Below are 13,752 nucleotides of genomic sequence, written 5' to 3'. Positions count from 1 at the left end.
CTTCCGCCTTCTGTCAATACTACTTTTCTTACTCTAATTCCCAAAATCTCTCCTGCTTTATCTATTACTGACTTCAGGCCAATTAGCCTCTATAATGTTCTTTATAAGATTATGGCAAAAGTGTTAGTAAACAGATTCAAACAGGTGCTTCCATCAGTGATTTCCTCTCGCCAGAGTGCTTTTGTCCCCGGTCATTTAATTTCAAACAACATTTGAGTGACATATGAGGCGCTTCATACCATGCACACTCGAATGAAAGGGAAAAAAGGTTACATGGCCATAAAGCTTGACATCAGCAAGGCCTATGACCGGGTGGAGTGAGATTATCTTGAGGCAGTTATGCATAAACTGGGGTTTGTAGGCCCCTGGATTAATCGTATCATGCAATGTGTAAAATCAGTCTCCTACTCGGTACTTATTAATGGTACCCCCCATGGCGGATCACTCCTACAAGGGGAATTAGGCAAGGGGATCATCTCTCCTCCTACCTCTTTCTTCTATGTGCTGAAGGTCTATCCGCCTTATTGGGAAAAGCTGAAGATGAATGGCTAATATCGGGAGTCCCCATTGCAGCTAGGGGTTATAAACTGAGTCACCTCCTCTTCGCTGATGACAGCCTTCTCTTCTATAGGGTGAACTCAGTAGAGTGGGACAACATCCTGAGTGTGTTGACGAAGTATGAGAAAGTATCGGGACAAAAGCTCAATAGTCATAAAACTTCCATCTTTTACAGTAAGAATACGGGTGCTGATTTCAAAGAATTCATTACTACCTCTGCAGGACTTCAAGCTTCCTCCAATCTTGATAAATACTTGGGACTCTCGGCTTTGATTGGGAGATCGAAGACCCGCTCCTTTGTTGATATAAAGGGTAGAGTACATAAAAGGCTTGAAGGGTGGAAGGAGAAATTTCTTTCTCAAGCAGGAAGAGAGATCCTCATAAAGGCGGTTGTTCAAGTTATACCTACGTATAGCATGAGCATTTTCAAACTTCCAAAAGCTCTTTGCCGGTCCCTCAATTCCATGATGAACCATTTTTGGTGGGGACGAAAGCAAGATGAGAGAGGCACATGTTGGAAAAGTTGGACAAGTCTGGGGGTAGCAAAGAAGAAAGAGGGGATGGGCTTTAGAGACTTGGAGACCTTCAATCTTGGTCTGCTTGCAAAGCAAGGCTGGAGACTCATTTAGCAGCCAGATTCTTTGCTGTCAAGGATTATGTGCGAGAAATATTATCCAACCTCTTCCTTTATGCAGGCTTCTTTGGGGGCATAATCCATTATATGCTTGGAGAAGTATTTTTGCTTCAAAGGGTATTTTGGAAAAGGGTTTGCAATGGAGGATTGGCAATGGAACTAGCACCAAAATCTGGGGTGACCAGTGGCTCCCAAATTTGGGCAAAAGGCTTATTTATAATCTAGCAAAGGGGCTAGATCTTGACACTAGGGTTTGTTCTCTTATTGATCGGCAATCGGGGGGATGGAATTACCCTCTTCTCAAAGCTCTATTCACAAATGAGGAAGTTGATTTAATTGGAGGTATTGCTCTGAGTCCTCTGAACCAACCAGATCGATTAATATGGGGGGGCGCGAAGAGTGGACTCTTTTTTGTGAGAAGCGCTTATCATTTAGAGTTGCAGCATTAGAACCAAGCAGTAGGGGAAAGCTCCTCTTAGCAGGAGAATTCTGATTTTTGGTTGTGGAGTTTGAAAGCACTAAGGACCCTTAAGAATTTTCTTTGGAGAGTGGCCCATGATCTCCTACCAACCAGAGAAGTGTTGTTTCGAAAGCCTGTTACTGCAAACCCTTTTTGTCCTATTTGTTCGAGGGAGCAAGAGTATATTTTCCACATCCTTTGGCAGTGTAGCTCCTCTATGGCAGTTTGGCAAGAAGGATGTAGAAGGGTGTAGAAATTATCTCTGGAGGAAATTAATGGGAGGGGATTTCTGCAACAACTGCGTGTAAGACTCAATGGTGAGGAGATTCTGGAAACACTGATCTTGGCCTGACTAATTTGGCTAAGACGAAACTCTTTCATCTTCAATCGATCCTTCTTGGATCCCGCCTCTATGATTTCTCATGCCCGGGACATAATGTCAACTTTCACTGAGGTTCATTTTCGGTCTCCTGAGAGTGGACTGCCTCACTCACAGCCTCGATGGGAAAGGTCTCCGTTGGGTTGGAAGAAAATTAATTGGGATGCAGCTCTAGAGATATCAAACAAGAGGGTTGGCATAGGGCTGGTGGTGCGTGATGGTACCGGTGTAATGGAAGCTGCTTCAACAGTGTGTGTCCCTTTTGTCACTGATCCAATGTTGGCTAAAGCTCTAGGGGCTTGGCATGCCCTTCTCTTTTGCTGGTAGCAGAGGTATACCCATGTGGTGTTTGAAGGTGACTCCCAGGTGGTGTCCCTTTTGTCACTGATCCAATGTTGGCTAAAGCTCTAGGGGCTTAGCATGCCCTTCTGTTTTGCTGGTAGTAGAGGTATACCCATGTGGTGTTTGAAGGTGACTCCCAGGTGGTGGTGAATGCACTGAGGAAGGATGGCCCTTGCTGGACGAGTTATGGCCAGATTATAGAAGATAAACGATCCTGTTTCCAGTTCATCAAACCGTTGGAAGTAAATTTTGTTAGGCGTGAGGCTAATCGTGCTGCACATGAAATGGCAAAATATGCAGTTGGTTCTCAAGTTAATCATGTTTGGATGGGGGAGTGTCCTCCTCCTATCCAAAGTATTGTAGTCTCTGAGACATCTTTTGACATTTAATGAGATCAGTTTCTCCATTCAAAAAAAAAAAAAGAAAGTATAATTAAAATGTAGGAGGAACGTCACTTAACTTTTCTAAGCTTCCATCACATTTGCAATTACCTCATAAGCTTAAAAAACTCTCAATTTTATATATATATATATATATATATATATATATATAAGTTGATGTGTCAATGTCAGTAAGCATTTAGATCATGTCCAACATTTTTTTTTTTTTTCGCATTATATTTCATTACAAATCACTCTTTATAATAGACTTCACCCCTCAAAAAATAGATTTGAGAGGAAGAGGGAGCAGATCTGCTCCCTGCTTTACTCCCATTCCCTTTCTAGTCCTTACTCCTACTCTCTCCATCCCATTTTGGTTTTTTCTTTTGTTTGTAGGTGTTCTTCGACCAGATAAACAATTTTGGCCTTTCTGCTATGCATCCATCCGTGTGGTGCCGTTCATATTTTTCCTGGTTGCTGCTGCTGTTTTTTGGTTAAGTTTTTGCTTTGAATAAGAGTTTTCTTCTCTTTTGATATTTCCTCATGGGCGTTCTATGGGATGAAGGTTAGTCAGGTGTGAGGGGTTATCTCTCACGGCCTAGATAGTTCAGTATAATGGGTTATATCTTATAATCAGTTTAAATAAAAATTTTAGGATATTTGGCTACTATTGGCTTAGATCTAGTCTGCTCGGAACAGATATGCTCTTTAACTATTTTTGTACATGGGTTAGCGAAAGATGAAAGTCATAGATAGTACTTTATTGTAAGAATTTTGTTTGTATCTATATATGACTATGTAACTTCATAGCATGTGGCTATGATTTTGCAGAGCTTTATGCTTTTGTAAAGTAAGAGTTTTATGCTCGTGATCTTTGATCAATAAAATACTCAGTATTTTGTTAGAAAAAAGAAAGAAAGAAAGTATATCTATCTTTCAATTTTATTTTATTTATTTATTTTTTTAATTTCACATATCCATTAGGATTTTCTATTAAATCTTAATAGATGAGTGAGATTGCAATTTTTTTAAAGTTTGAAACACTAAGGCTTCGGTTGGTTTGCAGAATCAATATTCCACTGAAAAATGGAGTACTTGTTATTGAGAATAAAAAAGAGTGGAATGAAATAATTATTCATACTCGGCTACTCCTTAGTTTGGTGACAATACATATATTTCAATTGGAATCGAATCAAAATTACTAAAAAAAACTTGATATTATTTCTTTTTTTTCAAAAACGCAAATAATAATAATAAAAAAAGTAAATAATGGTGGGTGGTCGACCACCCCCGACGATGCTTGGGGGTAGCCGCGGCAACCCCCAAAGCCCATCGGTGGTGGTCAGAGAACTCCCGATTAGAATCAGGGGTGGCCTAGGTTACCCCCAAATGCACTGGGGGTGGTTGCACAACCCCCGTTTGTATCTGTGGTTGGCTTGTCAGATATACTATTCATGCAATTTTGTTTTTTTTTTTTTTTTTTTAAAAAAAAAAAGTTTGAGAGAAAATATAAAATAATATGAGTGGTTTTTTTTTTTTTTTTTTTTTGGAAAATGAAGTTTATTCTTTTAAGAATAGCTATTCTTCTTCTAGTGATCAATTCCGTGAATCAAACGTGAACTAAATTGAGAGTATGTTTATAAACTTTGAAAAGAGGGATTGCAAAATAATAAAAATTAATCCAATGAACTTAAGTGAAATTTCCCCTTTATTTTATTAGCATGTTACTCTATATCTTCTAGTGCCGTTTACTTAAAAAGAAGGTGCATTCTTCCATTAAATTAATATCATGCGTCTTCAAACTGATACTCTACCATAAGAAAATAGTCAGCACATTAACCGAAGTCACCGAGTGAACAGCTCGAGGAATTAGCACAACCTCTCTTAATTAGTCCACATAATTTCGCCGTTATCATCGTAAACGATCCTTCATCCTCGCGTACGTTGACGTTTTGTATTTCTTCTTTTAATGACGTACGTGAATAAATAAATGTGCTTTAATTCGTAGCTTTTTAGGATTTTTTATTTTTTATTTTTTATTTTTTTTTAGGGTTTAGGCTTACCGTCCATAATGGATGGATTCTGACACCTAGTGTGGCACGTACTGAAGCTGTACGTGAGGTCAACTGAGAACGGAGGCTTATGTGGACAGATATTTAGTCACTAGTCCTTGATTTGTTGATTAATATGCCATGCTCTTCCCTTCTACGTGATTTGTTCGATACCAGATCATGGAAAAGAAAAAAGAGTGGTTAACACGTACGTTACAAGTACACTCATGACCCATGACCAAGCTATTATAAATTAATTATTATTTCAAATTAATTAAATCTCCAGAGAGATTAAAAAAAATGAAAAACGCTTCTTTTTCGAGAAAAGATCACAGAAAAATATTCAACAATTGAGTCCAACTCTTTTTTACTCTTTTAGGGTTTATATTTATGAATCTAATTCAACTCTCTTCTCTTTTTTCTTTTTAAGCCAGTCAAAATCTACTAATATTGTTCAATAACTTCAACTAATCTTCGTAGACAAAAAAGAATGGGCGAATAGGGTTAAGAATTATATATTGTTCAGGATTTTTTTTTTTTACATGTCCACATAAAATGAGGAGGAGAGATTTAAACTAGTAACCCCTCAGAATATATTGACAACGCATATATAGCACTACCCAAATCATTAATATGGATCATTTTATGGCAGAAGCATAGGCAACGTTACATACGTATTGGCAACAAGAGGAAGAAGGATTGTTGTTCGATCAGCAAATATTTAATGAGATCAACTCGCTCAATCCTTCATAAAGGAGTCAAATTCAGCTTCATATGGTTTGGCGAGAGCGGTTTTAACTCACGTTATAGATTCAATATGACCGGAAGAAATACCACCCAATATTTTTAATATTATAATTAAGTAGGGAAATTGTTGTCCCTATTTTTTTTACCCCAGGTCTTTTGTTAGGGTTGTGAATGGGAATTAATTTTGTTAAAATAAATAAATAAATCTTCGTTTACGTACATAACTACAACAATAAATTGTCTGTGTATTGGTCTTGATTACTCCTCGGCGCTGGAGGAGTGAGTTATATATTATTCGACAGTTAACACTATTATATATGTGTCGACTTCAGATAGTTATTCACCCAGCCAGCAACTCCCCGAGATGCCACCGGCCACCACTAGATCGATCGGTACTTTCATCGTAGACTCGATTATAAAATGATAACAGCGCGCAGTATATATATATATATATAATAATTATAGTGATGATAATCATAATCAATATAGATTTATATATAATAATGTTACAGAGAGTTGACTCTATGACCGGAAGTTTCAGCAAATGCAAACCCAACGCTAGTGTTTGACAGTTTGTTTATGAGTCTTTCAAGTTGTGGCTCTTAATTAATACGAAAAATTTGGGGTTTCAATATCATTAAATATCATTAAATATTCTTTTAAGGGGTGCCAATTTATGTTCGCATGTCAGGTATTGAGACATATGTATAAAATTATATACAGGAGTAAAGCTATATAGAAAAATAATTTTGGAGATCGAAAACTGAATGTCGTGTATCTAATTAGTTTGGGTCGTGTGAATGCATGAGTATAAGATTATATATGTCAATCATGACCTAATCTATGCATTTAATTAAACGGGTCAGACTCCTCAACTTTATCTTATTAATTTCGTATTGAATTCGTGTCAAATTCGTGATTCGTGTAAATAATTAGAAGCCCTCTCCAATCCTATTGGTTCAAATCGACGTAAAAAAAAATAAAAAATGAATTAATGTACCTCAATTTGTTGGTACAACATTTGTACTTAACTGGGAATATACGTACTGGACAGGCTAGGACCATATAATCAACCCCAGGCCCACAGATCCTACGTCATTAACAACAATTTAATAACATTGTATCCCAATTTAGTAAATAAGATAAACATCTTGTAATATATCCCAAATCGTTCCTATTTTTTGTCTTAAATTTTTTTTTTTATATATATATATATATATATGTCAAAGACTCAAAATCATGTCATTTAATTAGTGTCATTGGCTCTACGTAATATTCCATTTGTAAATATTAATTAATTAACCTATTTCTCTCGATCTCTTACCCACATCGACGTCTCCTTCCCGGTAGCTACCATACCCATCTAAATTGCAAAAACCCACCACACCCACATGATCAACTTGATTCAAAACTATTTCTGTCAACCCCTCCCATCTCACCTCCCCCGTAAGGCAAAAATCTCACCATAAATACATGGATCATTAGAAAGAAAGAAAGGGACACACAGTCATTCATTTCCTAGCCTCCATGGCCACCTCCAAAGCCTCTAAGCCCACCTGCGGCGCCACCTCCTTCTCCTGGAAAAGCACCAACCTCTACTCTCTCGTAGTCTTCCTATGCATCCTCTCCTACTTCCTCGGCGCCTGGCAAGGCGGCGGCTCCACCGTCCCCATCAAGAACACAATCAACGCCGCCAACAGTTTACCGTCGAACCCATGCATTATCCCCACGAACAACGACACAAAGCTTGACTTCAACGCGCACCACAACCTGGACGAGGCAGGCGGCCCCACCTCCCGTAAAACATACCCTCCATGCAACGTGAGGTACAGCGAGTACACGCCATGCGAGGACGCGAACAGATCGCTTAGATTTAGTAGAGACAGGTTGATTTACCGGGAGAGACACTGCCCGGAGAAGAGTGAGCTCTTGAAGTGTCGCGTGCCGGCCCCGTTTGGCTACAAGAACCCCTTCCCGTGGCCGGCGAGCAGGGATCTCGCGTGGTACTCGAACGTGCCGCACAAGGAGTTGACCGTGGAGAAGGCGGTCCAGAATTGGATCAGATATGAAGGGGACAAGTTTAAGTTTCCGGGAGGCGGCACCATGTTCCCTAATGGTGCTGATGCGTACATTGATGATATTGGGAGGTTGATTAATCTCCAAGACGGCTCTATTCGGACCGCCATTGATACCGGCTGTGGGGTAATTAAGCTTCTTCTTTTTTCTTTGTTTTTCATATTTATTAATCCTCGTTCTTTGTTTCTTTTCCTTTATTTGAATATAGTTTTGTATTCATAGAAAAGCCTATAATCTGGACATTGGGTTAAGTACAAAAAACTATATAATAAAAAAAAAAAATTAAACAAATATAAATAAATAGGAATAGCTTCCCATGGTTTACAAGATTGCTTTGATTTTGATGTCAATTAAGCGAGTCATAGAAAATCAATGTGTTTGGCACGCGGAATTAATTGATCAGAATGCGTAACGTTTTTGGTCTTTGTAAATTGTTCCACAAAATTTTGTGTCAACGAAATAGATGGCCGGCAAAAAGGAAATTTCAAATGAACTCTTGATCTATGGGAATTCGCACATCAGTTGTCTTGTTCATTGGAATTTAGGAGACATTTAATATTATAGAAACTTTTTGATGATTGGTCAACTTTATGATGAAGTATGGCAATAAAATTAAAGTTCCAAATTAATATTAATTAATTGGGTTGCTTGAATGAATTAATTAAAGATTACATTTAATGGGGTCGTCAGGATCTGACTAAGATATTATCTCGTACCATGTACCAACAGCCTGTTCCATTTATTTTTCTATTTTTAAAGTACAGCTGATCACAGCCTGTTCTTTTTTAATTGCCCATTTTCTTGTATCCGTTCATCTGATATTGTCTAACTAGATCCGACGGTGTAGGTTGCAAGTTGGGGAGCGTATCTTCTGTCGCGTAACATAGTAACAATGTCATTCGCACCAAGGGACACCCACGAAGCACAAGTGCAATTTGCTCTGGAGCGAGGAGTTCCTGCTTTGATTGGAATCATTGCCTCCAAGCGACTTCCTTACCCGTCCAGATCTTTCGACATGGCCCATTGCTCTCGCTGCCTCATTCCATGGGCCCAATATGGTACATATATATAAATCCCATTAATAAAAAATATGATTTCCATTTTAAATAAATATACCCCTACGGCCCTACTATATATATATATATATATATATATATATATATATATATATATATATATATATATATATATATATATATATATTTCATTCTTATTTGTTTTGTTATAGGTGGGCTTTATTTGATTGAAGTGGATCGTGTTCTACGGCCCGGTGGGTACTGGATTTTGTCCGGCCCGCCAATCCACTGGAAGAAATATTGGAAAGGCTGGGAAAGAACAAGGGAGGATCTGAATGCTGAACAGACAACCATTGAGAGTGTCGCTAAAAGCCTTTGCTGGAAAAAGTTGGTCGAGAGGGATGATATTGCCATCTGGCAAAAACCCACCAATCACTTGAACTGCAAAGTCAACCGCAAACTCGCCCAGACTCCGCCTTTCTGCCCTGCTCAAGATCCTGACAAGGCCTGGTTTGTACACTCGTAGCTCTCTGTTTCATCATCGTTTATCTCAAAAGTTTTAGTCAGTTAATTATTTTGACAATTTTCAGGTATTCAGAAATGGAGACATGTTTGACACCCCTGCCTGAAGTTTCCAACAATCAAGAAATGGCGGGCGGGGAGCTGGCAAAGTGGCCGGAGAGGTTGCATGCAATACCGCCGAGGATTAGAAGGGGAACGGTGGAAGGCGTTACAGCTGAAGTATTCCAGCAAGATGTAGAGCTATGGAAGAAGAGGGTGTCGTATTATAAGGTTGTGAACAATCAGTTAGGACAATCTGGGAGGTACCGCAACGTTTTGGACATGAATGCTCACTTGGGTGGCTTCGCCGCCGCTCTCATTGATTACCCTCTTTGGGTGATGAATGCGGTTCCCGTTGAGGCAAAGGTTAACACCCTTGGAGTTATATATGAACGGGGATTGATCGGAACATACCAGAATTGGTATACTTCTGTTCTGTTTTCATTTGGGTAATATAATTGATTCATTTTTCCAGGCTTCGTTGGCTCACAAGTTGTTTTTGGTTGCAGGTGTGAAGCCATGTCTACTTATCCAAGAACCTATGACCTCATTCACGCTGATTCTGTGTTTAGTCTCTACGAGAACAGGTAAATAATTAAGCCAAAATTTGAATCATTGAACTGAAACAAGTTTGGAACATGTTGTCTGACTTGTATTTTTATGTTTTAGATGTGAAATGGAAGACATTCTACTGGAGATGGACAGAATTTTGAGACCAGAAGGAAGTGTAATCTTTAGGGATGATGTTGATATAGTGATAAAGATCAAGAATATTATTGATAGAATGGACTGGGAGAGTCAAATTGTTGACCACGAAGATGGGCCTCATCAGAGAGAGAAGCTTTTAGTTGCAGTGAAGAAATATTGGACAGCTCCTGCTCCTGCTCCTGAACAAGCTAGATGATTCCACCAGAACACATTAGATCGATATTTTGTCCAATTTCCAGCTTACATTTTGATTTTCTTTTTTCCTTTTTGTGATTTACTGATTCTTTTGGTCAATATCATTTTTTAGAATTGTGATGTTTTATTGGACCAATATTGAAAATTATTTCAATCACTCAACTGTAACACATTTAAGTCAAGAAGTATTTAGTTAACCTTGGGTGGGAGATTTGTGCACCCCATCCCCACCAAACAAGAGGATTAACTTCAATGGCCTTAACATCTAGAAGTTAAAATGTTATAACCATGTTAAAACATTATTCACATTTGTGTTATTATTTAAAATAGATGGGTCAAAATTACAAATTAAATTCTTTAAAATTATTTATAAAGCTTAAACTTTCTTGATAAAGAACCAATATGAAGCTTGACATATAAATTAATGCTATTTTTTACACCTATTTATTATACTCATTTCTCACAGGTTGATGTGGCTTTCCTTTTGTTTGTTTTCTTTTAAGTTGTTGATATAAGAAGCTACTTAAATTACGTTACGTTAGTTAAGTTGAAATGTATGATGTAAATTGGTGTGAAGAATAACATTTATTCTGATAATTATATAACACCATCATGTTAGGTCGTTTTTCGGGCATTTTGCGTCACTATTAAACGATGCAAAATATATATGTATTTTCTTAATTTTTATTGAATGTTTGGATTCAGATTTTATAAAGTTTGTTAGTAGTTTGAAATCAACATTATGCATGATATATCTTCTTGTTAGAAAGTGGGGCCAAGGACGATACTATGGGGCCGTGGGGGTTAGGCCCCCCTCCCTCAAAAGAGTTTATTGACAAGAAAAAATTACGAGAAATGATTAAAACACTCATACTACACAACAATGACACAACAACAAGACACAATGGAGTGGAGCCCACACATGGACCCCACTCCATTATGCCTTGGTGTTGTGCCATTGTTGTGTACTGTGAGTGTAAGGATCACTTCCCAAAAATTACTGGGAAAAAGACTTCTGCACAATAGTTGTGCAATTGTTATGCAGATTTCTAAAGACATGGGGTAGAACCCATGTGGTGGGACTCACCACATTAGTCTCACCCCATATCTAAAGTGTAATAATTCATTATCAACTTTTTATACAACTTTTCACCACCTTGCCACATTGGCAAGGTGGTCCTCTACTACTTTTTGAGTTTTAAAAATAAAATAAAGTGGGGACCACCTTGCCACATAAGTAAGGTTGTGAAAAGTTGTATAAAAGAGTAGTGTTTCTTGCACAACTTTTATATAATTTTTGCACAATTTTAACTAATTTTTTATTTTTATTTTTATAATTATCCATTGAATTTGTTTTCTTACTTATGAGCCATAAATATTCAATGATTAATCTTAAAAAAATATTGTTACAGTTGTGCAAAAAACATTATTCTGTATAAAAATGTGGTAATGAATCATTACTCTATCTATAAAGGTGTACAACAGCTGCACAACTATTATGCATAAATTAGGTCTCAAATTACAGGTGGCCTGGCTAAAAAGAAATATAAAACAGCAACCGTTGCCAACCCTTGGCCCCCATCTATGGATGCTTTATTATGTTCTTATTACTGATTTTTTTCTTCTTTATTTTTTTTTCTTTCTAATTTTCTATCTTTAATTATTGATGCTTTGTCATTTTCTTGTTACTAACTTTCCTCTTTCGTTGCCAATATTTCAATATTATTATGCTCTTGGAATATCAAAATTCATAAATTAGTTTTGAACGTTACCTGTTGAGTTATTCGATCATGAGTCATATTAATCTTCACTTGTTATCTTTTAGCTTAAAAGTTAAAAAAACCAAAAGTGTTTTTTTGTTTTTATGTTTTTTGTTTGTTTTTTTTTTTTAATAGATAAAAAAGTTTTTTAATGATTTAATTTCATACTTTTAACACTTTTAACTTAAATTATGTAGTTGATCGATGTCCAACATTGTCCTTTTCGTTCCTTAAAATATTGTCCCCAAGAAAAAGTCATTTTAGGGACCTTCAAATAACATTCAATAACATTAGTTCGTTCAACTAGAAAATAAATTACACTTCTGCTTCTTTTCTCCCGAGAGAAGCTCTCACCAAAACCCTAGTAGTTTTCTCCCCCGACACCCTTCGTGGTGTTTTACCACCGCCTTGTGAGTGCCTCTTGAGGAGGAAGTATGGCCTTCATCCTCCTTCCCTCTCATTCCTTTCTTTCTTTCTTTTTTTCTTTTTTTTTTTCTTTTTTTTTTTCTCTCTCTCTTTTCTGCCACCCTGGTACCGCCCACCTTTAGCCCCCTTGCCAACCATCATCCATTCTCTCCACCACTCTAGACATGTTGCACCGCCCAACCTCTACCACTCAGCCTCCGCCTCCCCTAGTTTATGTTTGGATTTTAGATTGAGTTTTTTTCAAAACTAGTCTACTTTCATTTGTGAACCCCGCCATCCAACGCACCCATACACTGGCTTCTCCAGCTTCCCAGCTTCCTGTCGCTACCAGATCTCCCTCGATCGCCACTTTGGTGTCAGTGCTGTTGTTTTTGTAGAGTGGCCGTTTCTCTATTGTTTTTGTGTATTTTCTCTTGTTTTTTGCTTGTAGGTTACCGTCTCTCTGGTTTTATGTGGTTTGATTCAGTTGTAGAAATTTTTAAGGTTTTCGTTCTTCTCCAATGGATCCTTTCCGATTTTCGGCAGTATCGATCTCTCCCACAACAACCACTTCATGGTGGTTGTTGCTTTTACTGGTTAAGGCTCTTCACCGAGTCCTTTTGCTATTTGTTACCGCCTTGTGCAGCCCTTGGAAAGGCTTGACTCGTCTATAATTTATCTGGAATCATAGATGAAATCATTGTTTACTGTTTGTGTTTGTGCTTGTTTCCATACTGCCTTTTTCATTTGAACTCTGTTGTTGGTGTGCCCATCCCTTTATAGTTGTACGATTTCTTGTAAACCTTTTCCTATATTTGAATGGAAAAATAATAATATTAATAATAATAATAATATTAGTTTCTTCATATATGGTCTGTAATAATTAATGTCTTAATAAACTTAATTACAATACATATATAACATAAATAATACCAAAAAGACATGCTTAGCCGACTTTTTATAAGCACGATATAAAAAACAGTCTCATCATCAAGCCATAAGTAGATTAACAATACATATGGTCACACTCAATATTCATACGTACTCACGCTACCAAAAAAGAGAGAAAAAAAGAGGTAATTATTAGGTCTTTTTTTAGCGTGGACAATTTAAAGGTGTGTACGTAGACAATTTTGTAAAGAACAAATGTATAATGAAAAGGTGTGTAAACATAAAATATTTGGTGCTCTGTCAAAGGCTTAATTTATTTAAAAGATGGCTCAAAGTATGTTAATTTATTTATGTAATTCGAAGTACTTTATTACGGTTTATGAAAATAAACCAAAGATTCTTAATTTGCTAATATTCATATAATAAAGGTAACTTAGTTTTCATTCTAAATTGCTGCCCTTAATTTGAATCATGTCGAAATTACAGATCGATCTGCTAATCAGTTGTCCTAATAAATTCTATACAATTGGTGGAAAGTCGATCCAATAGTTTTCTCTTCAAGAATATAAATTCATACCAATATTTCTCC

At 37.1% G+C, this 13,752-nt stretch overlaps 1 protein-coding gene across 1 annotated transcript; it reads left to right on the top strand.

The window, feature by feature from the left end:
- The first annotated feature begins 6,905 nt into the window (after window positions 1–6,905).
- LOC133861779 (probable methyltransferase PMT15) lies at window positions 6,906–10,264 on the top strand. The gene is made up of 6 exons (XM_062297585.1): window positions 6,906–7,753; window positions 8,475–8,685; window positions 8,856–9,153; window positions 9,234–9,626; window positions 9,714–9,791; window positions 9,874–10,264. Exons 1-6 carry the CDS (start codon window positions 7,079–7,081, stop codon window positions 10,106–10,108), a joined length of 1,890 nt encoding a protein of 629 aa, XP_062153569.1. The 5' UTR covers window positions 6,906–7,078; the 3' UTR covers window positions 10,109–10,264.
- Window positions 10,265–13,752: the final 3,488 nt, after the last annotated feature.

The sequence above is a fragment of the Alnus glutinosa genome, chromosome 2, assembly GCF_958979055.1.
Source record: "Alnus glutinosa chromosome 2, dhAlnGlut1.1, whole genome shotgun sequence".
NCBI classification, from domain to species: Eukaryota; Viridiplantae; Streptophyta; class Magnoliopsida; order Fagales; family Betulaceae; genus Alnus; species Alnus glutinosa.
The sequence above is the reverse complement of the archived record's forward strand: the minus strand, read 5'-3'. Positions and strand labels throughout refer to the sequence as shown.

Coding starts and splice junctions, on each gene's coding strand:
- LOC133861779 (XM_062297585.1), top strand. CDS start 7,079: ATGGCCACCTCCAAAGCCTCTAAGCCCACCTGCGGCGCCACCTCCTTC. Junction 7,754..8,474: donor CCATTGATACCGGCTGTGGG/GTAATTAAGCTT, acceptor CCGACGGTGTAG/GTTGCAAGTTGGGGAGCGTA. Junction 9,154..9,233: donor CAAGATCCTGACAAGGCCTG/GTTTGTACACTC, acceptor GACAATTTTCAG/GTATTCAGAAATGGAGACAT.